The sequence below is a fragment of the Lissotriton helveticus genome, chromosome 4_1, assembly GCF_964261635.1.
Source record: "Lissotriton helveticus chromosome 4_1, aLisHel1.1, whole genome shotgun sequence".
NCBI classification, from domain to species: Eukaryota; Metazoa; Chordata; class Amphibia; order Caudata; family Salamandridae; genus Lissotriton; species Lissotriton helveticus.
The window spans coordinates 59286838-59314067 of NC_136063.1; the positions used below are offsets into that span (position 1 = coordinate 59286838).

Here is a 27230-nt window from a genome sequence, read left to right on the forward strand (position 1 = left end):
TTACTCCACACCATACAGAACACTGCAGCCAAACTCATCCTCAACCTTCCCAAATAGACCAGCATCACCCCAACCTCAGAAGCCTCCACTGGCTCCCTCTCCAGAAGAGATGCCTGTTCAAAAGGTTAACCCATTCCTTCAAAGCCCACTACAACCACGAACCTGAATATTTCAACCATATACTGACCTTCTACCAACCATCCAGACAACTGACTTCCTACCTTGACAATGAGTCCTGGAATGACCCTCCCTACACCTCTGAACTGCACCTTCACTATGAGACTTGAGAAACGCACTTTAGACCTGGCTCTCCGACTAAGACCGGCAACATCTCAATACCCGCCGGGTGATTAACAGCGCTTTACAAATACTGTTTGATTTTAATTGATTTGAAGATCAGCCCTTTGTTGGTTATGTGGGCAACAATAAGAGCAAGGCTTTCTAAAAGAGAAGTCTATCACTATGGATTGACCTCTGCATTGCTATAAAATAATCCACCAGAAGGAATTCATGCTCATCAACAGAGCAAAACTTCTACCCTAGCGCTGCCCACAGGAGTGCCCATAGCAGATATATGTTGCAAGGTGACCAGATCTCCCATTCATATGCACATTCACAAAGCATTATTGCTTGGATCGGATAGTGAGAAAGGATGGGCATTTTGCTTGTTCAATACATCAGGATTTCCTGGCCTTACTACTCTTTCAGACCTACCGCCTAGGAGGGGGTGCTACTAAAGTATCTATTGAGCAGGTGAGCAATCTGTGGGTAGTAGTATCCACATGAAAAAAAAGTAACTTCCCTACGGTACCGATCTTCCAGGTGGATACTCTACCTGTAGATTTTCTACCATTGCACCTACCTCCACAATCTAAAGCATTCTCATAGGCATCTGTTGAATAAAAATGTTCTTTTTGCATTGCATATTCACTTTTGAGTCATGCTGACCATGTCTTGTCGCTGTCTCCTTTAAGAGTGATCAATCACAGTAATTTTCCTTTGTATTTTATTATTGAGTAGTAGAAATATCGGCTACAGTCTTGGTAAACTACTGTCTGTAGACTCCAGGAAGGCCTTCCTTTTCATTCCGCATACTGCAAAGTGCCCACATTGCCATAGAATATTGCTTCATATAAACATAATGTAAAGAAACAAAACAGAACAGAGCAGAAAGAGAAAGTAAGGGCATAAAGGATACCCAGAGTAAAAATATTTAACAAAAAACAAGAGATCAACAATATTCATTAATGCATTAGAGGAAGTCGTTCCTTTCTGCCTTCAGCATTTTCTATGAATACTTACTCCATAGTGGGATGTAGTGCCGTGAGCAGGCTGGTCTGCATTGTCCGGTTATATGTACATGAGAAGTTGAACCTCAGGCTACTACTTATTATAATGCCACTTGTATCGTCAGGGGGAATATAGAGGATATTTGAATAAGTCACTGTCTTGTCATAGATCTAAAACAGAAAAAATAGAAAAAATATAAGACAAACTTATACATATGTTCTTATTTTCTTTTCTTAGCAAAATAAAACACCCATCATTGCGTAAAAATAAAATTTTAATTATGAAAACAAATTATTAAAAACTTTTAATAAAATATGAAGCAGCTATCAAAAGAAGTTGGGACGAAAGGAAAAGAAATGGGTGGGCAGATTGAGCAAGCATCCTTTAGGATTATTAGAATAGATGACATATACAACCATGACAAATAAACTCACTGATCTAATTTTTGAAAAGACCAACTTCTGAAAAGGCATTTTACCCCCAAGTCTGAAAGATAGGATGTTTGTATATATATATATATATATATATATATATTACCTACTGGCGGTCGCCAGTAGGTATATATAGTTAGGATTTTTTCTCTATGGGTTTTTTGAAAATTCTATGTCTAATAACTTTGGCGTTTGTGGACGGAATTGGCTGAAATTTTCAGGAAAATGGCACATTTTGTTTCTGAGCAGCCCTTGAAAATTTGGGGGGGGTTCGTCCAGTGGGGGCCGAGAAAAAAGGGGGGTCCCAAAACGTGTTTTTAACATTGAGTTTTCCATAGGGCGGTTGGCCTCACTTTTAGCCCGAACGGCTGAATGGATTTGCACGAAACTTGGCAAAATTGTAGGGACTGGTAGCCCGATGTGCCTTTTGTAGGTCTCAATATATGTGCTCCAGTGGATTTTGAGAAATTAACGTTTAAAAAAAGATATATATCTGTAACAGCGGACCGGTTAGCGCTCTGGTTCGCGGACTTTTCGCGCAACGGAGCTTTGTGAAGCGAAGCTGATTGGTTCTCCGGCGTCTGTCAACATTCCAAACAGTCCGTAGCGGCCGCCATCTTGTCTCTCGGTAGGATCGAGAGACAAGAGGAGGTCAAAACAAAGGGGGAAATAACTATAAGGGGGCATAGTAGATCCTCGCTGACCCCCTAGGTTTGATGTGGAGGTTTTAAAAGGGCCCCGCGGGGCAAAAAAAAATAATAAAAATAATAATTGAACGGCTGAATGGATTTGCACGAAACTTGGCAAAATATTAGGGACTGGTAGCCCGATGTGCCTTTGCTAGGTCTCAATATATGTGCTCCAGTGGATTTTGAGAAATTAACGTTCAAAAAAAGATATATATCTGTAACAGCGCTCCGCTTCGCGTAACGGAGGTTTGCGAAGCTGATTGGTCATTCTGTCACTGGGCTATAGTTGGGCTACATCTGGCTGATATTTGGGCTACATTTGTTTTTTTGTGTGTCTGGCGGCCATCTTTGGGCTACATTGGGCTACATTGGGCTTCATTGGGCTACATTCGGCTAATTAGCAAATAGCTCATCGCAAACTAGGAATGGTAAAGAATCGCTATTTATTCCTTAAAGTTCGCTATTTAGGAAATGCAAATAACTTTGATGATACATATGGCGGTTCATCTCTAACAAGATAAGAAGCATAGGGATAGATTTATGATGACTGGCGCATCACCAGGGATGTGTTAGTCATTCTGTGCCGCTGTTCCGTCACCTATGGTGTGCTGCATTTACAATGCGGCGCATCATGGGGCAAAAACAGCACAGATGCGTGATGTATCTGTGCCGTAAAGGTGGCGCATTGCTGGAGTTGTATCGCAAGTGTGATGAAGCTCCAGCAAGGGTCGGGGGTGCCCCTGTCGCAGGGTTTCTGTTCTCACACAGAACTGTGGACAGAGGATTGGAACCTCGGCGAATTAGGGTGTCCCAAAACTCACGTTAGTAATCAAAAACTATTTAGCAAGCTAGGTACAGTGTCACATTGGATATAACAAACTCTCAATGTTTAGACAATCCAGAATATGAACTTATAGTACCTCAGGATACGTGGAACTCATGAACAGTCGGTCGTTATATATTTCTTAGAAACCAGAACATGGAGTTAAGAAGAACACATGTGTATTTGAAATGTTTATTTACTAATGCCGTCTTCTCAGGCGTAGTACCTTAGATAATAAAAGTACACATATTATCAGTAGCAAAATTACCAGCATAGTTACTAGTACATAAAAAGTGAATGGTGATAGTATGTTAACATGCTGTAAATGAATAAGAGTTAGCAACACTTATAAGCAGCCGCGGGCCGTGGAGGGAGTTACGGTGAGGCAGGGAGGCGGGGAGGGGGAGAAGCAGGGTGGAGAATACAAGTACACATATTATCAGTAGCAAAATTACCAGCATAGTTACTAGTACATAAAAAGCGAATGGTGACAGTATGTTAACATGCTGTAAATGAATAAGAGTTAGCAACACTTATAAGCAGCCGCGGGCCGTGGAGGGAGTTACGGTGGGGCAGGGAGGCGGGGAGGGGGAGGGGCAGGGTAGAGAGGGCTCCACCCTGCTTCTCCCCCTCCCCGCCTCCCTGCCTCACCGTAACTCCCTCCACGGCCCGCGGCTGCTTATATCTCACCCTCCCTAATACACATATTATATTATTTGCTAAGAAGGTCTCTTTGTGTTGGTTTAGGGCGTGCCCATACTTTAGTGTCTTAGATTTGAAGGAATCACATCAGCATACACCAGCTCTCTCTTCATGTGAACCGCATCAACTGTTGTGTATGTGTGTTCGGCAAAGCAATATAAAACCCGCCTCATGCCCAGAATTGGCAGAAGTTGCACTTATGTTATGAGTATGAAGTCGTGGAGATCAGACCTCATAACAATTCTGTATCGTGTTGTTCTTGAAACTTTAGCACTCGCTGTACAGATATAGTTTAACAAGTAAAGCAGATAGTAGACCAATAACATATTATTCTCATGTAAACCACGATGAACTACTAGGTGGAAAGCTAAAGCAACAACTAAGTGTCGTGTGCAGAAGTTGCAAAAAAGGAAAAATGGCGTTTAAACCGGTAATGAGCCCATGCTAACTTAACACGGTGTAAAGATATCCAGGACCTAGATGACACCTCCTCATGATCCGGAAACGAACTGAATAAGATAATAGAAGTGCCATCTCATGAGAGCAGATTGCAAGTTTATATGTGGACGGTCCGCAAGGTAAAGCATTAAAAACTAGGAAAATTCAATGCTAAAGAAAAATAAAACAGCCAAGTACTTTATCGAGTCTTAAGCCAATAGGCAAGGTAAATAATAAAAACTTGACAAATAAGTCAATGAATTGTCAATGAAATGCTAGTACTCAGCATATCAAACATGAAAAAGGTCTATGACATAACTGTGTATGCAAAATAAGCTGCAACAGCCTCCAATAGGAAGTCACCGTCTTCATCCGAAAACAGTTCAGCCATCCAATTTAAAAGCGGAAAAGAACATACGTGCTCTCCCAGCACCGGATCCTCTATCACCATCAGAGGACAGCTCGGTGGGTTTTCAAGAAAGCTGTGTTCCAAGAAAGACTGTGCTGCCGCCAGTAAATTCCAGGGACCAAGTAGTCCATGCATCAATGCCACAGCCATAATCCTTTCGCCAGGACAAATCAACTCGTGAGTAATGATAGGAGTCATCAGCTGATTAAAGTCGACGTCAGGAGAAACCGGTCCGCAGAGACACAAATCAATGGCCCAATCGAAATCACAGGTCAGGCAGTGAAATACAGGCTGGACACAGGTGAAGTAGGAGAACCGAAAAGATAATCCATATGCCGTGCTTAATATCGCCAACGGCATTGTGCCATAATATTCTAGCATGCGATTGCGGAACAGTGTCAGCAGCTGCAGGGTCGGAGGTTGCATAGGAGGGACATCCATATTTAAAAATGTAAAAAAGCACAAGAGCGTCCGCTGGTAATGCAAGTAAAAATGCCAATCCACGAACCAGAGTGCAGAAAATACAATGAAAGGGAGCAGGGATGACTCCAAAGATTTTCTCAAATGAAGTCACGAGACCACTGGTAACAACTTTAAAAAAGTGTGCCAGGGATTTTGTGGAGGATGCGTTAAAGATAGTCGGAAACATGTTGCTGAAATTGAAAGGCAAACCTGTGTACGGGTGTTCGCTATGTGAAGTACGAAAGTTTCACGGGCCGAACTCAAGGCCACCTCTCTCTGAGACAAAAGAGCTCTTATTCTTGTCATGCCGTTGAAACGTGTCCCAAGGTTGGTATTTGTGGCCAGATTGAAAACTCCCTATGTTCATGTGTGGGAGGAAATAGAACATTTCTGCAGCAAATAACCCGTTCACTTACTGTTACGATAAAAGGAATACTTTTAATTAACTCAGAACAATCTTCATTATTGAGCATCAAATAACTACCATTTTCCAACAACTTGAACGTGGGGATGATAGCAGGAACTGGCGTGCCTTGCAACACGCAAGCCATATTTGGTCGGTGTTTGTTGCATGAATCGTGTAACTGTATGTGCCTACACATTAGTGAATGATCTGGCGTCTCAGTGCATTCCTCTCCATTCAGATAAACTTCTTGATCATCTTTGAAACATCTGTATGTGTATGGAAGCGACCAGACCTCATGAACAAAAGCACTACCTAAAGGTTCATAAAGACCTATTGGTATATATTTCATACAATTTGAAAACTTATATAAAGCAAAAGGCAGCGTTATTAAACCGTGGATAAGGCATGTTGCCAAAAAACCCGCAATCCTCTGCTGATGATGTCACTGAGCATGTCATGAATGATGTAATATGTGACATCATCAGTAGTGGATTATGGGTAATAGTATCTCTAGTTTACTCCCCTATAGCTGTCTTTCTTTTAACATAAGTGTGTGTTTCCTTCCCTTATACTTACTGTTTTTGGTTCGCTTCCAGTTCGCGTACCAGCGAGCGAACTAGGAAGCGAACTAAGAGAAATAGAGGTTGGCACAGTTCCAAATATTGTACCAATTTTTTAATAACGGGGAGGTAGTTCTGAAAAGAACTTTTTTTTTTTTTTTTCTGAACATTTTTTTACTGTTTTTGAATTTTTCGGAACAGTTTTATATTTTTTTGGGTTTTTCTTGGAGGGGGCAATGAAAACGATTCATTGTAAAGGGCTCAACAGGAGCAACAAAACAAAAAAAAGAAGTATTTATTATTTTGGGCGTTTCGGACAAACTTGCATATGATAGTCAATAGCTCTGTTGATCAGAGTGATGCTTCTTTCTCCGTAGGAAATGAATCCATCGCAAAATACGCAGGTGTGTTTTACTTCACCAAATCTCATTTGTATATTTGGCACCATCTCCCTGCCCTCTGGTCCCGTTACTTCCGGTACAACAGATCTTCTGGCCATAATAGGGAGATTATCTAGGTCGTTCCGAAACTGTGCAGCACTGTAGTTGTTAGGATGCCACCTAGTCATATGGCGATGCATTGTGTAGTTTCCGAAACTGTATTTTTTGTCGGTCCCTCTGGACAGTCTATCTTGACATATAAGGCAAGTTACGTATCTTGCATTTACTTTTTTCTGACCTTTGGGAATTTTAAAAAATTGCCAAATGAAGTTTTCTTTCCGGTGAGACGTCTTGGGCTGCTCAGGCAAAAACTGCCTCTCTTCGTGCTCGTCCTCCTGTTCCTCTTCTTCTTCTTCTTGTTGAATTACAACTTGAGCAGGTGGTCCACTCTTCCTTGGATGTGGTGGAGGTGGTGGGGAAGCACCAGCTGAAGCTACTAAAGAAGCCATTGCTCAGTGATCACAAAGGGTCTTTCTCTCACAATGATGAAAGTCAGAGTGAGGAAAGAAGGAGGGATTTTCATCATTTGGGAAAAACAAGAGTTCTCAACCAATCAAAAGTGTTCATTTTAGATTATATGACCTAGTCTTACATCATTAGGAAACCAAAAGTGAAATGAACCAATGAAAAGTGTTATTACCAAGTCACATGACTTGCTGTGTTTACGTTAAGCGCTTTGCAGGGCCTCCCGGTTTGCTTCCAGAAACCTGCGCTTTGGCACTCGCTTCGCGTACCAGTTCGCTAACGTAGCACGTCATATGACGTATCACGCGACAACGTGGAACGTCATGCGGACGGGAGGCGTCACGATGTTGTTTTCTAACGCGGCACTTGCGGTAAAGAAACGTTTACCGGCTCGCGGTCTATTTCGCGGCATCAAGGTCAGCTAACGGGAAGCTTCCCGATTCGCGAAGCGGGAACGAAGAAAAAAAAATATTTAAAAAAAAAATTATTCATAAACATATCAAATATATTTTTGGATTTAAAGAAGAATACATTTTACAGCTACAGATATTAGCTGTTAAAAAACCAATGAAATTCACAGAAAAAACCATAGGTTATAGACCATATATAGTTAGGAATTAGCATTTACAAAACCTTGAAAATTCACTGAAAAAACCATAGGTTATAGACCATATATAGTTAGGAATTAGCATTTAGAAAACCTTATTTTACTCACACAAAACCATTGAAATTCCATATATAGTTAGTTGCACTAACTATATATCGCGCACCTGCAATCCACTGCTGATGATGTCACATATTACATCATTCATGACATGGTCAGTGACATCACTGATGACATCACTGATGACATCTCAAATGACATCACTGATGACATCACTGATGACAACATCCAGTGACTGTATGCTTCTGTAAAGTTAAAATATGTCTTACATATTGAAGAATGAGTGGATGTATAAGTGTCTGGATGAAGGATTTAGTAGGTGCATGACTGACTGTATAAGTGAGTGATTAAATGTGTCTCACTGAGTGCATGGGTTAGTGACTAAACTGTTTTAAATTGTGCATCATTGTGTCTGTTGTTTTGTAATCTGATGCATGTGTTGATCATTAGCTATATGACTAACTATATGGGTTATTGATTAGTTGCCCAAGTATTTGTATGGGAGACTGAGTGTGTGTGTGGGTGTCTGGGAGGTGTATGACTCTGTGCATAGATGTGTGAGCAGTTGATTCACTAGATGTATGGGTTCAAAAGTGCATGTGGAAACATCTGTATGGGCGGTTGACTGTGTGCATGAGTGTATTGGTGAGTGAATGGATATCTCAGTGCTACATGTCAAAGTAAGTACATATGTAAAACACAGTACATGTGATAGTTGACATATATAAATAACTGTGCATAAGAGCCAGTGAATGTGTGAGTGGCTGTATGGATTATTGTGAACTTGTATCAGGGATTGTATAACAGAGTAAATATGTGTTATTATATGTTCCAATAAGTAAGGTGTGTATAACTATATAGTTGAGGAAATCGAGGTGTGATTGATTCTTTGCAAGACTGACTAGGTGTGTGAGTAACTCCATGGATGAGTGACAGTCTGTGAGTGTCTGTTTACACTGAGTGTATCTAAGGTTATATTAGAGTCTGAAGAGGTTCATTGTATCATCACATGAATGATGTCATCAGTGATGTGATCAGTAATGTCAAATGAGATGTCATCAGTGATGTCATCAGTGATGTCATTTGAGATGTCATCAGTGATGTCATCAGTGATGTCACTGACCATGTCATGAATGATGTAATATGTGACATCATCAGCAGTGGATTGCAGGTGCGCGATATATAGTTAGTACAACTAACTATATATGGAATTTCAATGGTTTTGTGTGAGTAAAATAAGGTTTTTTAAATGCTAATTCCTAAATATATATGGTGTATAACCTATGGTTTTTTCAGTGAATTTTCAAGGTTTTGTAAATGCTAATTCCTAACTATATATGGTCTATAACCTATGTTTTTTTCAGTGAATTTCATTGTTTTTTTAAAAGCTAATATCTATAGCTGTAAAATGTATTCTTCTTTAAATCCCAAAATATATTTTATATGTTTATTAATAATTTTTTTTTAAATATTATTTTTTGTTTCGCTCCCGGTCCGCGAACCGGAAAGCTTTCCGTTAGCTTAAATTGATGCCGCGACCCGGTCCGCGAACCGGTAAACGTTCCGTTTGCGCAACTGCCGCTTTAGAAATCAACATCGTGACGCGTCGCGAAAGCGCGACGTATCGCGTTGCCGCGTAATGCGTCTTATGACGTACCGCGTTAGCACACCCGGAAGTGCCCCGGGGCGCGGACCGAGGCGCGAAACGCAGCTCCCCGGAAGCGATCCGCGGCGCGTCGCGAAAGCGCGACGTATCGCGTTGCCGCGTAATGCGTCTTATGACGTACCGCGTTAGCGCACCCGGAAGTGCCCCGGGGCGCGGACCGAGGCGCGAAGCGCAGCGACCCGGAAGCGATCCGGGGCGCGTTCCGCAGCGCGTAACGTAAGCATAACAGGTCATGTGACTTGTTAATAACACTTTTCATTGGTTCATTTCACTTTTGGTTTCATAATCATGTAAGGCTAGGTCAGGTGACCTAAAAATAACACTTTTCATTGGTTGAGAACTATTGTTTTTCCCAAATGATGAAAACCCCTCCTTCTTTCCTCACTCTGACTTTCATCATTGTGAGAGGAAGACCTTTATTAATACTTGAGAAATGGCTTTAGTAGTTGCTTCAGCTGGTGCACCCTCACCACCACCTCCACCTCCTCATGGGAAGAGAGGACCACCTCCCCAGGTCATGACCAACACAGAGGAGGAAGAAGAAGAAATAGAGGAAGAGGAGAGAGAAGAACCACAGTTCTTGGAAGAGATGCCCCGGGTTTCCCATAGGAAAGCCAGTTTCATCTGGCAGTTTTATTCAATCCCTCCAGGGCAAAAGAAAGTGAATACGAGGTATGTCACTTGCCTCATCTGCAAAGATAAATTATCAAGAGGGACTGATAAAAAGTATAGTTATGGGAACTATACCATGCATAGGCACATGACCAGGAGGCATCCACTCAATTACAGCCGGGCGGAAATACGGGATATGGAAGAAAATCCAACATCAACTCCTGTGGCCAGGTCAAGATCGTCAATATCATTGACACCAGCAGAGGCACGGGAAACTGTGCCAAACATCCAAGAGAATTTTGGCCACATGAAACATACTTGTATGCACTGTGGTGCGTTGATAGCATGTGGCAACATGAGTATCAATTCAATAAACCTAGCTTACAACAATCATAATTGCCCTAACCGCCCCCAGTAATTTTTTTTTTGCTCCTGTTGAGCCCTTTTCAATGCCTGTTTTTTGTTGTTTTCCCCCCCCAAAAAAACCAAAAAAAATATAAAATCGTTCAAAAAATACAAAAAAAAACAAAAAATGTTCACAAAATAAAAAAAAAATATAAAACAACAAAAACATTAAAAAAAAGTTCTTTTCAGAACTACCTCCCCTTTCAAAAAAAATTGCTAGAATGTTTAGCACTCTGGCAAGCTCTATTTCTTTTGGTTCGCTTCCCGGTTAGCTTCCCGGTACGCGGACCGGGAGCTAACCAAAATTTTTTTTTTTTTTTAAAAAGAGTAAGTATAAGGAAAGTAAACAGAGAGTGATGTTAAAAGAAAGACAGCTATAGGGAGTAAGGAAGAGATACTGTTTAATAGATCTATTTACCGAAGAAAAGACGGAAGAGGGTATAATTGTGAAAAACAAAATAGATAAGGAAGTGAAAGAAAAAAAAAGAGAGTAGAACAATAACAAAGAAGAGTTTCTTGGAGAATGTGAGTGAATGTTCAAAATAAGATTAAAACATGGGGAATGACAGAGAGAAAAAATAGAAAACAGAAAACAAAAAATAACAGAAAAAGATTAATTGAAACAGCAAAGAAATGTAAGTAACATAGAGCCATATCATCAACATAGGCAATAAAAGTTTTGCAGCTTTTATCGGCAGAAATGTGTTGCTAAAGCCGCTTTTGCGGCAGAAAACTGCCGCTAAAACCACTTTTGCACCAGTTTTCTGCCAATAAAAACAGCAATAATTTTATTGGCTGTGTTCATAATATGCCCCTTAGTGTGCTTCAACTACACAGAGAAAGCATTATGAACAAGTAGTGATAGAGTGATCAGTCAAAGACACTAAGAGTAATAGAGACGGAGTGAGTGAACAAGAGTGAGGAACTATGAGAAGAGAGGGACTGAGAAAAAGAGTGGAAGGAGTTGAGTAAGTAGGTAATAGAGAAAGGAATGAGGGAAGTAGCAAAGGCAGGAAACTGAGGGTTAAAGAAATGAAGCAGTGGAACTAATAGAAGTTAAATGTGATAGAAATGTAACGAAAAGAGTACAAAACATTTACTTATAATTGTCGTTAAATTACTCACTTTTTGTTTTTATACTTTCAATCTGTGAAAGAGAGAACAAACATTTGAAAAATATTAAAACATGTATTTAAAAATTACAAAAGACAAGGGAAAAGATTGAAGGACAAACAGTTTTTCAACAACTTTGACACTTACAGAAGCTTCTGCTTCTCCAGGCCCCCTACACAGTCCTAAAGATATACATTTTAAACTAACAGTATCTTGATGCAGATGAAGTGAGGCCTATCTTAAAACATGGTGCATCTTTTGCATTGCTGTTGTCTCAGAAAAGTGTCGCAAGACACTAAAATTTTAAATGATTGCTTCAGGATGCCAATAAGATGTGTCCTATCCAGAGGTTTGTTTGAGGTGAGGCCTACTCAGGGTTGCAGATGAAATTTAGAGTTGTTGAAGAGTACAGAGAAGATAATACATTTGCAGGCCTACCAATGAAGTGAGTCATGTCCACTGCACTCTTGAACAAAGGCCAAACCTCCTCTGTTTCCCTGGACAGACCTAAACTTGATCTGCACAATGTGATTCGTAATGATAGGAAACACAGGTGATGTAATTGAAATACGTGCAATTTCTTTTGCTCATTTCACAATCACATCACTTGTGTTTCCTTTGCTTAGGTATCTCATTGTGCAGATGTAGTCCAGCATATGAAAGAGTACGCAGAAGTGCAGCACTGCATGTAACAACTTTGTCACTTACAGAAGCCTCACCTTCTCCATGCCTCCTACACAGTTCTACATATACATCATAAATGCAAACAGTACAGAATTAATTATACATGTTAAATGGTTTATTTTTGCTGTTCTCAGAATGTATCAAAATTCACTAAAAACAGTGACTTGAAGGTATTCATCATATAACAGCGGGGAAAAAAAAACACAATCAAAATGATTGTGTTTAAAAAACCCATACAACATAACAAATCAGAATTCAGAACTCCTTAAAGTTAACTTACTTTCCATGACGTCAAAGGATGTCCTATGAACAGCTTACACTCTGTTGTGCTGTTATTACTTTCAGCCCGCCACTTTCTGAAAGAAAACCTCCATCGTTTTTAAAAACATGTTACATGCAATAAATGACTTCTTGCTCTCTACCACAAGTTTCCACAAGGCCAAATCTTGTCAGAGCCATTTATAACTCTTGGATTTCTTGTAAGCCAATCCCGTCATTTGGCATTTCTGCAACTTTCAGAATTAAAATGTTGAAGATCATTTTCACAATCCTGGAATAGTAATATCTTCCCCTTCTTGCTCAGTCATGTTCTACATTTCCTATGACACTGATACTGCTTACTATGAAGCAGACTTACACTACCTCTATGACTACTACAATTATTTAATTCTCTACATCACTTTTAATCACAAAGCAATGTAAAACAGTAGACAGCATTGCAGACTTACATTCCCTCTACTCTATGTTTTGATTGGCTGCTTCAATTAGCTTATAAAAAGAAATAGTTTTTCTGAACTCATTCAAAGTGCACTTATTTCTCCATGACGTCCAGTCTTATGGTTAGAAGTTATGTCTCTGAACTACACTTATCCTCAAGGCCAAATCGTGTAGGAGCCATTAGAACTTCTGGAAATTTCACAGAGCACATCCCGAGATTCTTTCCCTAAAATTTTGGTTTTAAAAACACCAGGTAAGAGTTTTTAAGGTCATACGGCAATTTTTTTTTGAAAATTAAAACAGAATCATTGCAAAATGACCAGCCATTTCTAGACTTTAAATAAGCTGTGTAATGTCCTGATGTTATTGAAGGACCGTCATGATATATAATTGCTGCAGTTACAAAAGTCCTTCCTGATATTGACAACTGCGAAGCCACAAAATTTTTCATTAAAGTTGTCAATTTTGTTCCATCAGGCCTACATCGTTGGAACATTAAAATTACATACTGGCCATATGTTCGTATAAATAATGTGGACATCATTTCAGATTTACATTGGCTACACTCCATGTTGTGATCAGCTGCTTTTACTAGCTTATTAAAGGAGACTGATTTACTGTCTGGCAAAGTTAAATATATAAATCTTTCTGAGTCTACACTAGTAGTACTTGATACCATACAGTTCTCGCAGTCATGCTGCCATTGATAAGAAAGCCCAAACAGCTGATCTACATCTACACCTTCAGCATGCAATACATCAAGCATATACATTAAAAACTCCTGACAATCTTGCTGAATATTTTGAGAGAATTGTGTTTGGCCTGAACATCTGTCTAACAGATTTCGAATTTCAGACACACTTTCTATGTTTGTTCTATCAGTGCTACATTTCTCTAACACAGAATTTAACAAACTGCAAAATCAATGATCAGAATTGACCACAATCTCTTCTTTTACATTTTCTAGAGAAAACAAAACATTAACCACTACATTAGCATAGCAGTTGACACCAGAACTGTTTTCAAATTGAAAACCAACAACATCTTCAACAGAATCCTTTTTGTTTCTGCTTATAATTTCAGGTTCATCGACTTTTCGTCTTTTTGCTACAACCTCCCCAGTATTGGTCACATTTCTTCGTTTCCGGCCTACCACACGTTTCTCAAACAAAGGATATTGAGGCAAATGTGGCGCATACTCTCTTCTTAACCTATTTTATTCCTTAACACAATCTAGATCCGCACAAATGCTTGTGACATCACACTCAATCAAGTACAATCCCGATAAAGTTCTAACTCGTGACAATGCCACATATGCCATACCCTCCTTGAACACAGAACTGCCAATATTCACCAATGCATTGTCTACACTTAAACCTTGCTATTTATGAATTGTCACCGCATATGCCAAGCAAACAGGAAACTGCTTACGGCGAACATATAAGTCTTTTACAAGCAAAAATCTAGCAGAACAACGACCAATTAGCTGTACTTCCTCAATGCCATCAAATTTAATTTTTAAAAATTCAATTCCATCTCTATTTCTGTATTTTACAAAATCAACAACATTACCCATTGATCCATTTACCAGACCTCTTTCAACATGTAAATTCCTTCTTAAAATTATACGGCAGTTCAAGCACACATTCAGAGTCTTTTCAAAACCTGCAGTTTTAGATATACTCTTCTCTAATGAATCCAATTTTGTTTTCAGATTCTCAGACAAAATAATTGTTGATCCCATATGCTCTACTCTGTCAATAGCTTCCAGTTTCACAATCTCTTGCTTTTCTAAATGCAACATTTTGTTGTTGAATTTGGCACATTCTGCAAGAGTTGGCATCAAACATATTCCAGATTTCTTCTCAGTAATTTTCTGAAAAATATTCTCAGGCACAACATCTTGTTCTGGATATAAATTTGACAGTAATTGTGCATGTAAAGCTTCTTTCCCATGCTCGGTCACTTTTCCAATTCTAACATCTTGTAGAATAGTCTTGTAAACTTCATCCTTCGCCTGACGCATATTTTCATGCAGTTCAGCATAATTGAAGTTTAACCATATATTGACGTTGCCAATGCTGCCTAGGCACTTCCTGGTATCTTCATGCGTGAGCATTTTGAACACAGGTTGCCCTTTCACTGGTGTCAGCTGCAGAAGATCTCCGAAAACAATGATGTGTTTGCCACCAAATAACACATCATACTCTGTTTTGAGAACTTCTTGCATTCTCAAATGCACAAAGGCAAGCATGACATTGGAAACCATGCTTACTTCGTCAATGATAAGAAGTTTCATTTTCCTCAAGATTCTTGAAACTTCAAAACAAGCATCTCCAGATAGCTTGTGATATTGTAATTTGTTGTCATGCTCCACTGGCAGCATCAGTAAACGATGTAAAGTAATCCCTTTAATGTTATGTGCTGCCAGTCCAGTTGGAGCGGTGACAACACAAGACAGCGATGACTCTGTCCTTTCCTGCAAATAGCATGAAATTGCTTTAATGAGGAAACTTTTTCCAGTTCCCGCTTCTCCACTCACGTACAGTCGGACAGGCTTCAACGACGTACATGAGCACTCTTTCTTGTCATGACTTAATCCATGATCAATTTGCATGGTAACTTCGTCATATATTTTCCTCTGCTCAACGTTGAGTTGTCTTTCCAACTCTTCTAAGTTAACCGCATCCTCCTGAGCATGTGCCATGGCTCTTTCCACTTCATTCATAGCAGTGGCAGCTTCATTTTCGATAACAGGTCCTCCTAGTGGATCCTGACTCAATGAAGCAGAACTCTGACTGTCCTGAGAACTGTCTCTGGCAATCTCGGCTGCAATCATTGCTTCCTGCTCAATTTCCGCATTCAACATTTGTACATATTTGGGAAAAGCAGGACATTCTATGGTCTCCTTGGCGGCATTGAAAGAGTCTTCGTAACAGAGAAAATCTCCAACAGTTCCTCTTCTGCACGCCAAGGCTTGAAAAGTTGCAAAAGTGCTAAATAGAAAAACTCCTTTTTTTCAGGAGATTCGCCACTCAATTTTCGATGGTTTACCAAGTGGCATTTTCTTTGCTTGACCAGACATCCCTCACTTCCTATTACAGCATACACTCCTTTCTCAGTATCTTCTTTGATGTTCCTCTTGAATATGTAATTTTGAAGAACCTCATACAGACAAACATTCTCGAGGTGAATGCTTCGATTTGGATAATATGTATCCAACATGTTGGTCTTCAAAATGTCGGTACTGTTTGGCTCCTTTTCCGCCAAATACTCAATTTCCCGCACAGGTTTGAGAACTCGATTAAGCGTTGCAGCAAGACCAAGACTCGCCCAAATGATACTCCTGGACTTGGCATAGAGACTTGCTGAAGACAACCGGTCAGAACATTTGTACGCTCCGATTTCTCGATGCGACAACATCTTCAGACTGAAACTGTACAACTTCTTGCTGAGGCTCTTTTCATGGGAAATGTCCTCCCACATATCCTTCAATTCTGTCTTCTCTTTTTTGGTGATGTAAGACGTCACATACCGAGCCACAGCCATACAGTTATCAGCCACAAACTGTATATCCATGTTAGCATTCCACATGGACAAAATCACCGGGTTGTAGTCGTTGATGTACTTGGAGTCTTCGTTCCTCTTCAAATTGTATGTGTTTTTAGGTGATTTCTTCATCACATTATGTCGCAGCGAAGACATCAAACTGTTTACTCTTCCTTTAGAAATCACCGGTCGTGGAAAGCCGAAACGACATTTGGTGTAGAACTTGTCCTTGTTTCGGAATTTACGACGACAGTACTTTCCACATTGATGGCTTTGGAAACGCAGAACTTTTTCTCTTAGGCTTTTCTTCTCCTTTGCGTTTGGAACAGCACACGTAGAATACTGCTGTATAAAACTCATCACTGAGTCTTCTGGATCCGTTCCAAATTTAGGTGCATCCTTGATCCACAGCAACATATGTATATGAGGAGCACCTCTTGCTTGGTACTCCTTTCTCCAGAAGAAATCCAACACCTCTCCAAGAGGTGGATTCTTCTTATTCATGATGAAAGACATCATAGCTTCAAATCTATGATTGAAGTACCTACATACATTGACTGGATCCAAAGAGCACAGTTCTCCGGGTGTCTTGAATTCGATGTTTTCTACGTTAGCATTTGCCTCTCGTAGAAATTCAAGTAAGTCTTCCCAGCCATACTCGGCACAGCTCAGAGTGAGGAACCATGTGGGAGTACCTAAGTTCCTCAGCATACATTTTAAATCACCATGACGACGGTACCAGTACTCATTAGTACCACGCTGACACGCCATGAGATTAATCAGGTGAGAATCCAAAATACTGTCTTGGACATTGACTTTATCCATAAAGTCACTTGCCGAGATGTTTTGCATGTGTATACCACTTTTCAAGATGTGGTTCACTGCATATGACAGTCCAGACAGTTCGCTTTCAAACAGGAGATGAAACAAATAAGGAATGCATTGTCGAAACCTAGCATCTCCTGCATACAATCGCAAAGTCCGGTATTCAGAAGCAGGAATTTGATGAGGTCGCTCATCATATCTTCCTCCCTGACCTGTTGGAAAAAGCTGTGGGAAACACCGAGCTTCCAAACTTTCCTCCCAAACACTAATGGGACTCCCTTTGGCTTGTTTCATTTGAAACAACTCAATAGCATTCCCCATGACTTCCTTGGAATGCAAAGGATGAACACTATAATGTTCATATATTTCTTCACTAGTAGAAGTTTCTACTTTCTCAATTTGACCAGCACACAAATCGCTATCCTCTTCCTCACTTACTTCCTCTTCTGCAACATATACATTCTTATAGTATTTATTATTTTTTTTCAAATACAATGTTGCCTTTTTAACTTTCCTAACATCTACTAAATCTTGCCATATTTTCTTATTCTTTGTCGGAACCCCATTAACTAAGATAACCAGAGGTTCCTCGTCCACTTTTTCTACTCCAATTGTGTTAATGTTTTTCTTCAAATCTAGAGGCAAATAAACAACTCTTCCCTTTAAACCTCTCTGTAAATCTGATGGAGGCAATTTCCCTGTCTTTGGCTCCATTCTTACAATAGCCTGAAAGGGATGGATACTTTGAATCAAAATAGATTCATAAGTATTTAAATCCTTCAATTCAGAAGGAATCTCAACCAATTCCAGATTATTATGAACTGCTCTAGCAGGCATCTGGTTTTGATTTAATTTGCAACAACAATAAGTACACACACGTTGATCCAATCCCAAATCAAAACAATTTTCTACCATCAAGTATGTTGCGAAATCCTTCCATTCACTATTATTTTCCCTTTCACTTTTTGCATATAAATCCACTAACTTAGTCTGATTCTTATAATAAGTGCGTCGACAACACACACAAGTGAAATTTGGCCTCTCACTTGATTTGACCTGAAACGTGGCAATTTCCCTCTGGAAATTATCTGTACTGGAAACCTGTACACTATCTTCCACATTACCCGCTTCTTCTTGGTCAATTTCAACATTCTCCTCTTTACTTCCAAAGTAACAAAACTCAATTTCTTCACATATATTCTTCACATCTATTTCAGAACCATGCAAAAGAGCAGCACATAATTTTTTAAGCATAATTGCTGGACTCTTAGCATAATACAACATTCTAACTAATTTCCTCACTTTATTATGATGCACTGCTAGCATCCTGAAATGATGAAAAACACTCTGGCATACTCTCCTGGAAAGACAAGCCAGTGAATGACCATGCAAACCTTTCACTTCTCTCACTCTGCAAGGATCTAATTCTTGCAACAACCTTATTTTCTGCTTCAAACTTTTCTTATTAAATGACCGTACAAAATCACAAAGCAAATTGATGGAATCCTGTCGCACACTGCAAATACTACTACACTTCCAGGTGTACACAGGACCCTTAGCACGTCTTCCTAAAACCTCATTACCTAACACCTCTTCTGCCTCTGTTGTCACAAGTTTTTCTTTTTCAACTGGACAACCATCTTTCACTTCATAAGCACGACCACTGGTGTCAACTGCATGCACCAAATCATTATCCTGGAAATAACTCTCCTCATTAAAATATGCCTCACAGCTTGAACTATGCATCCATTCTCCAGAAAAAACTTCACAAAAATTACTACGATTAACTATTCTCTTCCATCTACTATTTCTTTTGAAATCATAAATTGCCTTGTTTAGCTTCCTAATTCTATTGATTATCAAAATAAATAACTTACGTTTAATTTCAAATGCCTGATCAATAACTTTCTCAACTTTTTTTTTTCTCTTATAAAAAACCACTTTCTGTTGACCTTTCTTAATATTTTTTAACAAATTGCCAATTATCCTGTTGCGGAACATTCATTTACGAATGTCCCTAAACTGTTGTTTCCTTCTACTATCATGCACAGAGTTATCTCTTGCTCTAGCAGTAACATTTTTGATTGGCCTTTCCTTTCCATTTGAATTGCTTCTCTTTTTCTGGACTGAAACATTTTCTGTAGTAATATTTTTTTTACTGCAAATATTTCTTATGAATGTTTATGTACTCTTACCCGGTGCTTTCTTGTTGACTTGACAAATCTTTTTGTTAGAGGACTGCTGCTTTTTTTCAATCACATGCTGTCTTTGACGTTTTGCAGCCTTTCTCAGTCTTTCTTTCGTTGGCATGGTGAAATGTTGAAATGATCTGCAGTTGAATCTGTGGTAAAATATATTAAAAAATGTTATTAACCACTATTACCCAACAGTACATCAATAACAGTAATCAAAAAGTTAAAACACTACTTTACATTTTTACATATAAGATTTTTTAGTGCATGGCAATTTTAGAATACAAAAATAGCAGAAAAGAAATGGAATTTATATTCATGTTACCTGTGCTATCTTATATGTGAATCTGATCTAATTTTATGAGCATATTTTAATATTTTATTGAAGACACTACACATAACCTGTTTTTGAAGGTGTCTTTATTTTTAAATTAAACGGTTTACATTTTTACTTTTTATTTATTATAAATTTTAAAAAAAGATGTTCATAGTTCCATAGCATCAAGCAGGTCAGCTTCCCACCCTATGTCATATAATTCGGACAAATCTGCATCCTCATCACGTTCTTCTTCATCCTCAGGATTAAAATCATCCAAGGGATCAACATCCACTGATGTTTCAATTACAAGTTCAATGATGAGGTCAAAATCAACTGATTGCAGATTATCGCTCATGTTGATGTTGTCTTTATCTTTAAAGAAAGATAACAACAATGAGATGTTGCAGAGTAAGAGACAAATCTCAGAGATTATAATAGTAAAATTGTTTAACAAGAGTAACATTTTGCAGCTATTATTTAGCCATGTCCAGCGATGCTGAGCAGGTGAAGCCTAGGTCTAATTTTTCAGTGAACAGGACTCATCTCTTCTTAACTTTGGATAAGCCTCACCGACTCTGTGTCCCCTGCACATACTTAAATGTAAAGGGGCAGATTTATGTTAAATGGCACATCCCCACGCATGCACCAGTTAACGTGCACCGCTGCTCTGCCACCCATGGTGTGCCGCATTTACAATCAGATAGGAGAAAACTGCGTCAAAACCCTGCGCCTGGTTTAAGCAGGCATAGGTCTTGACGCAACATTGTGGAGATGGGGCACCCCTGAGCCTTGCTGGAGCTGCATCGCACTTGCGATACAACTCCAGCAATGCGCCACCTTTACAGCACAGATACGTCACGCATCTGTGCCATTTTTGCCCCATGCTGCGCCGCATTGTAAATGCAGCACACCATGGGTGGCGGAACAGCGGCGCAGGATGACTGGCACATCCCTGGTGATGCGCCAGTCATCATAAATCTATCCCTAAGCTTCTTATCTTGTTACAGATGAACCGCCATATGTATCATCAAACTATTTTGCATTTCCTAAATAGCGAATTTTAAGGAATAAATAGCAATTCTTTACCATTCCTAATTTGCAATGAGCAAATTGCTAATTGCAAATTACCCATTCATTTCCATGGGCTAGGAGGCTCATAGGAATGAAGGTGCAATTTGCGATTAGCAATTAGCTCATCGCAAATTAGGAATTTTTCCAAGGGTGCAGGGGTGTCTCAAGAACACCCTGCTGCACCCCTGAAAAAGAAATTTGGGGGCATATGGCGCACATACATGCCCTAAGGGCATGTATTGGCGTCATATGGCACCTTTTGTTTTTTGGAAAAAAAGCTTTTTGAAAAGAATTCGCAAATTACCACCAACTAGAAGTTGGTGGTAGTTTCCAAATCCTTAATGTCATTTTTTACATATTTTTTGTTTGATACATTGCATTTAAGGAATCGCAAAATTTGCAAATCCTTCAGTGCAATCGCAAAATAAGGAATAGCAAATTTTGCTATTCCTTATTTTGCATCAAACTTGTTTGATACATACCATTTGTCTAATTAGCATTCGCAAAGGCCGAAATTCGCAGAATTTTGATCTTTGCGAATGCTAATTAGCTTGATACATATGGCCCCAAGTGAGGCCTGTCTTGCAACATGGTGCATCTTTTGCATCACTGCTGCATCGGTTTCATGTGGCACGTTTTTTTTCACCATGACACATCTGCCTAAATGCATCAATTTGTAATTTTGTCGCCTCATAGCAAATCTTTTGCACCGCCGCTGCATCATAAAAGTGACGCACAGTGGCGCAAAAGAGGCATACACCTATCATAAATCTGTCCCTAGCATTTTAAATGATTAATCCAGGATGACGATAAGGTGTGGCCTATTTAGAGGTTTGTTTAAGGTGAGGTCTACTCAGGATTGCAGATTAAAGTTACGCTTGATGAAGAATACAGAGGAGATAATACATGTAAAGGCCTACCAATGAAGTAAGTAATGTCCACTGTATTGCGCCAGTCATCATAAATGTATCCCTAAGCTTCTTATCTTGTTACAGATGAACCGCCATATGTATCATCAAACTATTTTGCATTTCCTAAATAGCGAATTTTAAGGAATAAATAGCAATTCTTTACCATTCCTAATTTGCAATGAGCAAATTATTAATTGCAAATTACCCATTCATTTCCATGGGCTTGGAGGCTCATAGGAATGAAGGTGCAATTTGCGATTAGCAATTAGCTCATCGCAAATTAGGAATTTTTTCAAGGGTGCAGGGGTGTCTCAAGAACACCCTGCTGCACCCCTGAAAAAGAAATTTGGGGGCATATGGCGCACATACATGCCCTAAGGGCATGTATTGGCGTCATATGGCACCTTTTGTTTTTAGGAAAAAAAGCTTTTTGAAAAGAATTCGCAAATTACCACAAACTAGAAGTTGGTGGTAGTTTCCAAATCCTTAATGTCATTTTTTACATATTTTTTGTTTGATACATTGCATTTAAGGAATCGCAAAATTTGCAAATCCTTCAGTGCAATCGCAAAATAAGGAATAGCAAATTTTGAATTAAGGACATTTTAAGTCATTTCCACATGTGCAGTGTTTTCAAATTTTGATTTGAAAATCGTTTTTAGGGAAAAGGAATGGTTTGAAAATTTATGACAAGGACATAATGGTGTATGCTTCTTTATAAGGCATTTCACTATCTCTGATGTCATTTTTCCCATATTACATTATAAGACCTTTCCCCATGGAGCACATTCCTTGTAAATATGCTCCCACCTGTGCATGGTGAATTTAGATTTTGACTGTTTGAGTCACATAGCCATGTTAAAAGTGACCCAAAAAAATTGCAAAGGCTTTAAAAAAACACTTTCATGTGTCTTAAGGACATTTTAAGTCATTTCCCCATGGGCAGTGTTTTGTAAGTGGCGCAAAAGAGGCATACACCTATCATAAATCTGTCCCTAGCATTTTAAATGATTAATTCATGATGACGATAAGGTGTGGCCTATCCAGAGGTTTGTTTAAGGTGAGGCCTACTCAGGATTGCAGATTAAAGTTACGCTTGATGAAGAATACAGAGGAGATAATACATGTAAAGCTCTACCAATGAAGTAAGTGATGTCCACTTCATTGCGCCAGTCATCATAAATGTATCCCTAAGCTTCTTATCTTGTTAGAGATCAACCGCCATATGTATCATCAAACTATTTTGCATTTCCAAAATAGCGAATTTTAAGGAATAAATAGCGATTCTTTACCATTCCTAATTTGCGATGAGCAAATTGCTAATTGCAAATTACCCATTCATTTCCATGGGCCAGGATGCCCATAGGAATGAAGGTGCAATTTGCGATTAGCAATTAGCTCATCGCAAATTAGGAATTTTTCCAAAGGTGCAGGGGTGTCTCAAGAACACCCTGCTGCACCCCTGAAAAAGAAATTTGGGGGCATATGGCGCACATAAATTTTAACAACATTCCTTTACCTCAAAAACGATTTTCAAGTCATAATTTGAAAACACTGCCCACAGGGAAATGACTTAAAATGTCCTTAAGACACATGAAAGTGTTTTTTGAAAGCCTTTGCAATTTTTTTGGGTCACTTTTAACATGGTTATGTAACTCAAACAGTCAAAATCTAAATTTACCATGCACAAGTGTGACCATATTTACAAGGAATGTGCCCCACGGAGAAAGGTCTTTTAATGTAATATGGGAAAAATGACATCAAATGTCCTTAAGACACATAAAAGCGTTTTTTGATTGCCTTTGCAGCATGTTTGTATCACTTTTAACATGGCTATGTAACACAAACATTCAAAATCTAAATTTGCCATGCACAGGTGGGAGCATATTTACAAGCAATTTGCGCCACAGAGAAAGGTCTTACATTGAAATGGGAAAAATAACATCAGAGACAGTCAATTGCCTTATAAAGAAGCATACACCATTATGTCCTTGTCATAAATTTAAAAACAATTCCTTTTCCCCAAAAACGATTTTCAAATCATAATTTCAAAACACTGCACATGGGAAAATGACTTAAAATGTCCTTAAGACACATAAAAGCGTTTTTTGATTGCCTTTGCAGCATGTTTGTATCACTTTTAACATGGCTATGTAACACAAACATTCAAAATCTAAATTTGCCATGCACAGGTGGGAGCATATTTACAAGCAATTTGCGCCACAGAGAAAGGTCTTACATTAAAATGGGAAAAATAACATCAGAGACAGTCAATTGCATTATAAAGAAGCATACACCATTATGTCCTTGTCAGAAATATTATAACCATTCATTTTCCTCAAAAACGATGTTCAAGTCATAATTTGAAAAGACTCCACAGCTCCTATGCAGAAAAACACCCTGTCAGTACTAATACTTCACATTTTCTCCAATTACATTTTCTCAAAGAAACAAAATCTATTTGTAAAACACTTGAGACAAAGCAACATTTGAAAAACACAACTTTCTTCATAATTTTCTCCTTAAAGCACACTATTCTCTATCTAAATTAAAGAAATATTTTCTCACCTTAGCAAATACTTTGAGTTTGAAAACAGTCTCAGAAACACACCAATTTGTCTTCAGCAGAGCAAAAGGTATGCACTCCAGAGTCTGCAGCTATCAAAAGCACAGAAATGCTGTAATTCTTCACACATATCTCTCATGTCACCCAATCAAAACTCTTCCCTCACTTTTTTTCAAATGAAAACCCTTCCCCCCTCTGCCCTCTTTGCCTTTTTTGCATGGCAACCACCTCTTGGAAGACCTCTGGTGTTTGCAAGTTCACACAACAATGTTGCAATTGAACTCTGAACTCTCAGTGCACCTGCGTATCCACTGCAATCTTTCATTTAATGATTTTTTATTGACCATTCAAAATACATCTTTCAAAGAACTCATCCATGCACCCTAACTTTCTGTTTTCAGCAATCAAAATCCACCAATCACTGTTACTGCTTCATTAACACAGAAACTCCACAGTTTTTTTCATTTTAAACTCTCATTTTTTCAACTGCCATTTCATTGCCACACTTCATCTGACTGCAGCAGAACCTTCTCTCACCATGTTTTCTGTCTGGATTGTTGGACATAGTTATATCCACTGGGCTCACAGGTATGCTAAGAACAGAAATTTACCTAACCTCAATTTACAAGATGTGGAAATTAAGTGGTTTGGCCACAGAGGATTAAAATGTCACCAATTGATACCATTGGTGAAAACCTTTATGCATTTGCCAAAACCTGACCTGTTAATTGTGCACTGTGGAGGTAATGATTTGGGCACTTTGACTGGGGTAGGTCTGGAAATGCTTTTAAAGGGCACCTTTGAGCAATTGATGGCACTTTTTCCTCAAACTGCCTTGGTATATTCAAATATATGCCAAAGACAGAAATGGAGGTGGTCAAACCAATTTTGTCCACAAATTGAGAAGTCGAGGAAGCATGTAAACAAATCTGTTTCAGCTTACATGAGAGACCATGGAATGGGCTCCATGTACAACAATAACTTGCGTTACTACATGCAAGATATCTACAGAGGAGATGGAGTTCACTTCTCAGATGAGGGCAACAGAATTTTCATTCTGAATTTAAGACTGTGCATTGGTACCTACTTATAAGTACCTAAATGTACCATAAACCCAAAAGCTCTTCTCAGAGCTACCCTACATCTGATCACTCACAATTATTATTTTACTGTAACATTTTTCACTAATTTTCAACAAAGTACGCTCCCTGGGGTGCTACCCGGTACGCGAACCGGGAGCTAACCTCGCGAAATTTTTTTTTAAAAATGTTTTTTTTTCGCACATATAAGCCTCCTCAGCCACCCTCAGAAAACCTAGGGGGTCAAAATAAGTCTACCGTGCCCCCTTCTACCCATTCTGAACATTATTTGCCCTCCATCTTGTATCTTAATTCGACCGAAACACAAAATGGTGGACTCCCGTAACGCTTAAGGTTCGCGAACCGGGGCGCTCAACAGTTCGCGTACCGGGTCGCTCCCTGGGAAGCGCACCATCAAAAAAGGTGGGAAAGTAGTTTACAGAAAAGCGACTGGAGACAATTTCACCAAATATAGATTAGCTCATACTACATACCAATCCCTACCATTTTCACAAATTTGATTGGAATTCCATTTAGCCATTTAGCCTGTAGACCTCTCTAAATACCCTGAGGTAAATTACTTCTCAAAACACATTTGAAGTGTTGGAATTGACAACCAATTAAAATGTTACTTTCATTTTCTACTTTTTTTACCTGACATTTGATTGGTTATGTACCTGAATATATATAAAGAAAGAGAGAGAAACACAGCCATTTTGACTACTACTTCCTGAATTACATTGCAAGATCATTTTCACTCACAACTTAAACTTGTTTTTAGAAGGTGAGATATTATTTTATAAATTTGAAAACATTTTCAGATAGTTATATACTATCCCTCTGTAAGAGTTAGACATTGAGAAAGGCTTCTTTATTATAATTATGGATTGATTTAGGTTTCTGTGGTATAATTATGAATTTACTTAGGCTTCTTCACAGGCACTTTTTAATAGTACTACTTCACGCCTGAAACCATACAGTGCCCATAGATTACTTCTCTGTTATAAACTCACAAGTACCTGTCTGAACTTAAACCCAACAGTGCCCTATCACTATCATAAATTCGAATTGTCCTTCGCGATAAAGCCATGAGGTCATTAGTCCGGCTGTGCAGTCATTTCCTATTTACTCGGGCTGAGTGCCCTAAGGCATTTATGTTCAGTCTACCACACTGCCAAGACACCCAGTCCTCGTGCTCAAAGATTCATAATTGAATGTATGGCACTTAGCCTATAATCAAAACTAAATGTAAACATGCACAGAAATACAAAATTGTAAATAACAATGCGAAAATAATGCTAAAACTGCATGTCCCACAATGCACCTGGATAAGCATTATAAGCTATATAGTTGCAAGTGAAGTAGGACAACTGTTAACACTGCCGTGAGAAGGAACCATCTGGTTCGAAACGCGTAGGCTCTAACAGTGTCTGAATAAAACCTTAATTCCAAAGTGCGGAGTGCTGGTCTTCCTTTCGTGAACAATATATATATATATATATATATATATATACACTGAAAAATACAGATGTTTCAGACATGTTATAGTTAGGAATTGCTGTCCTTGTGGAACCACCTGCGCAGACCTAGACGGTCAGGGTGTGTCTACCCTCCCCCTTTTCACGTTTCAAACTCACATTTCACAGGCTTTTTCACTCTCCCTTCTACCGTGGCATAAAATGGCTGCCAACAGTTTCAAGTTTTGAATGTTGACAAGCACTTCACAGCCACTTAGTATACAA

General features: G+C 39.0%; 1 protein-coding gene across 1 annotated transcript in view; it reads right to left on the minus strand.

Moving 5' to 3' along the window:
- LOC144827858 (uromodulin-like) overlaps nt 1–27230 on the minus strand; it is a 167684-nt gene that overhangs the window by 53401 nt on the left and 87053 nt on the right. Inside the window, exon 4 of the mRNA XM_078686023.1 lies at nt 1303–1460. Coding sequence (XP_078542149.1) covers nt 1303–1460 — 158 coding nt within the window. The remainder of the gene's footprint in view (nt 1–1302; nt 1461–27230) is intronic.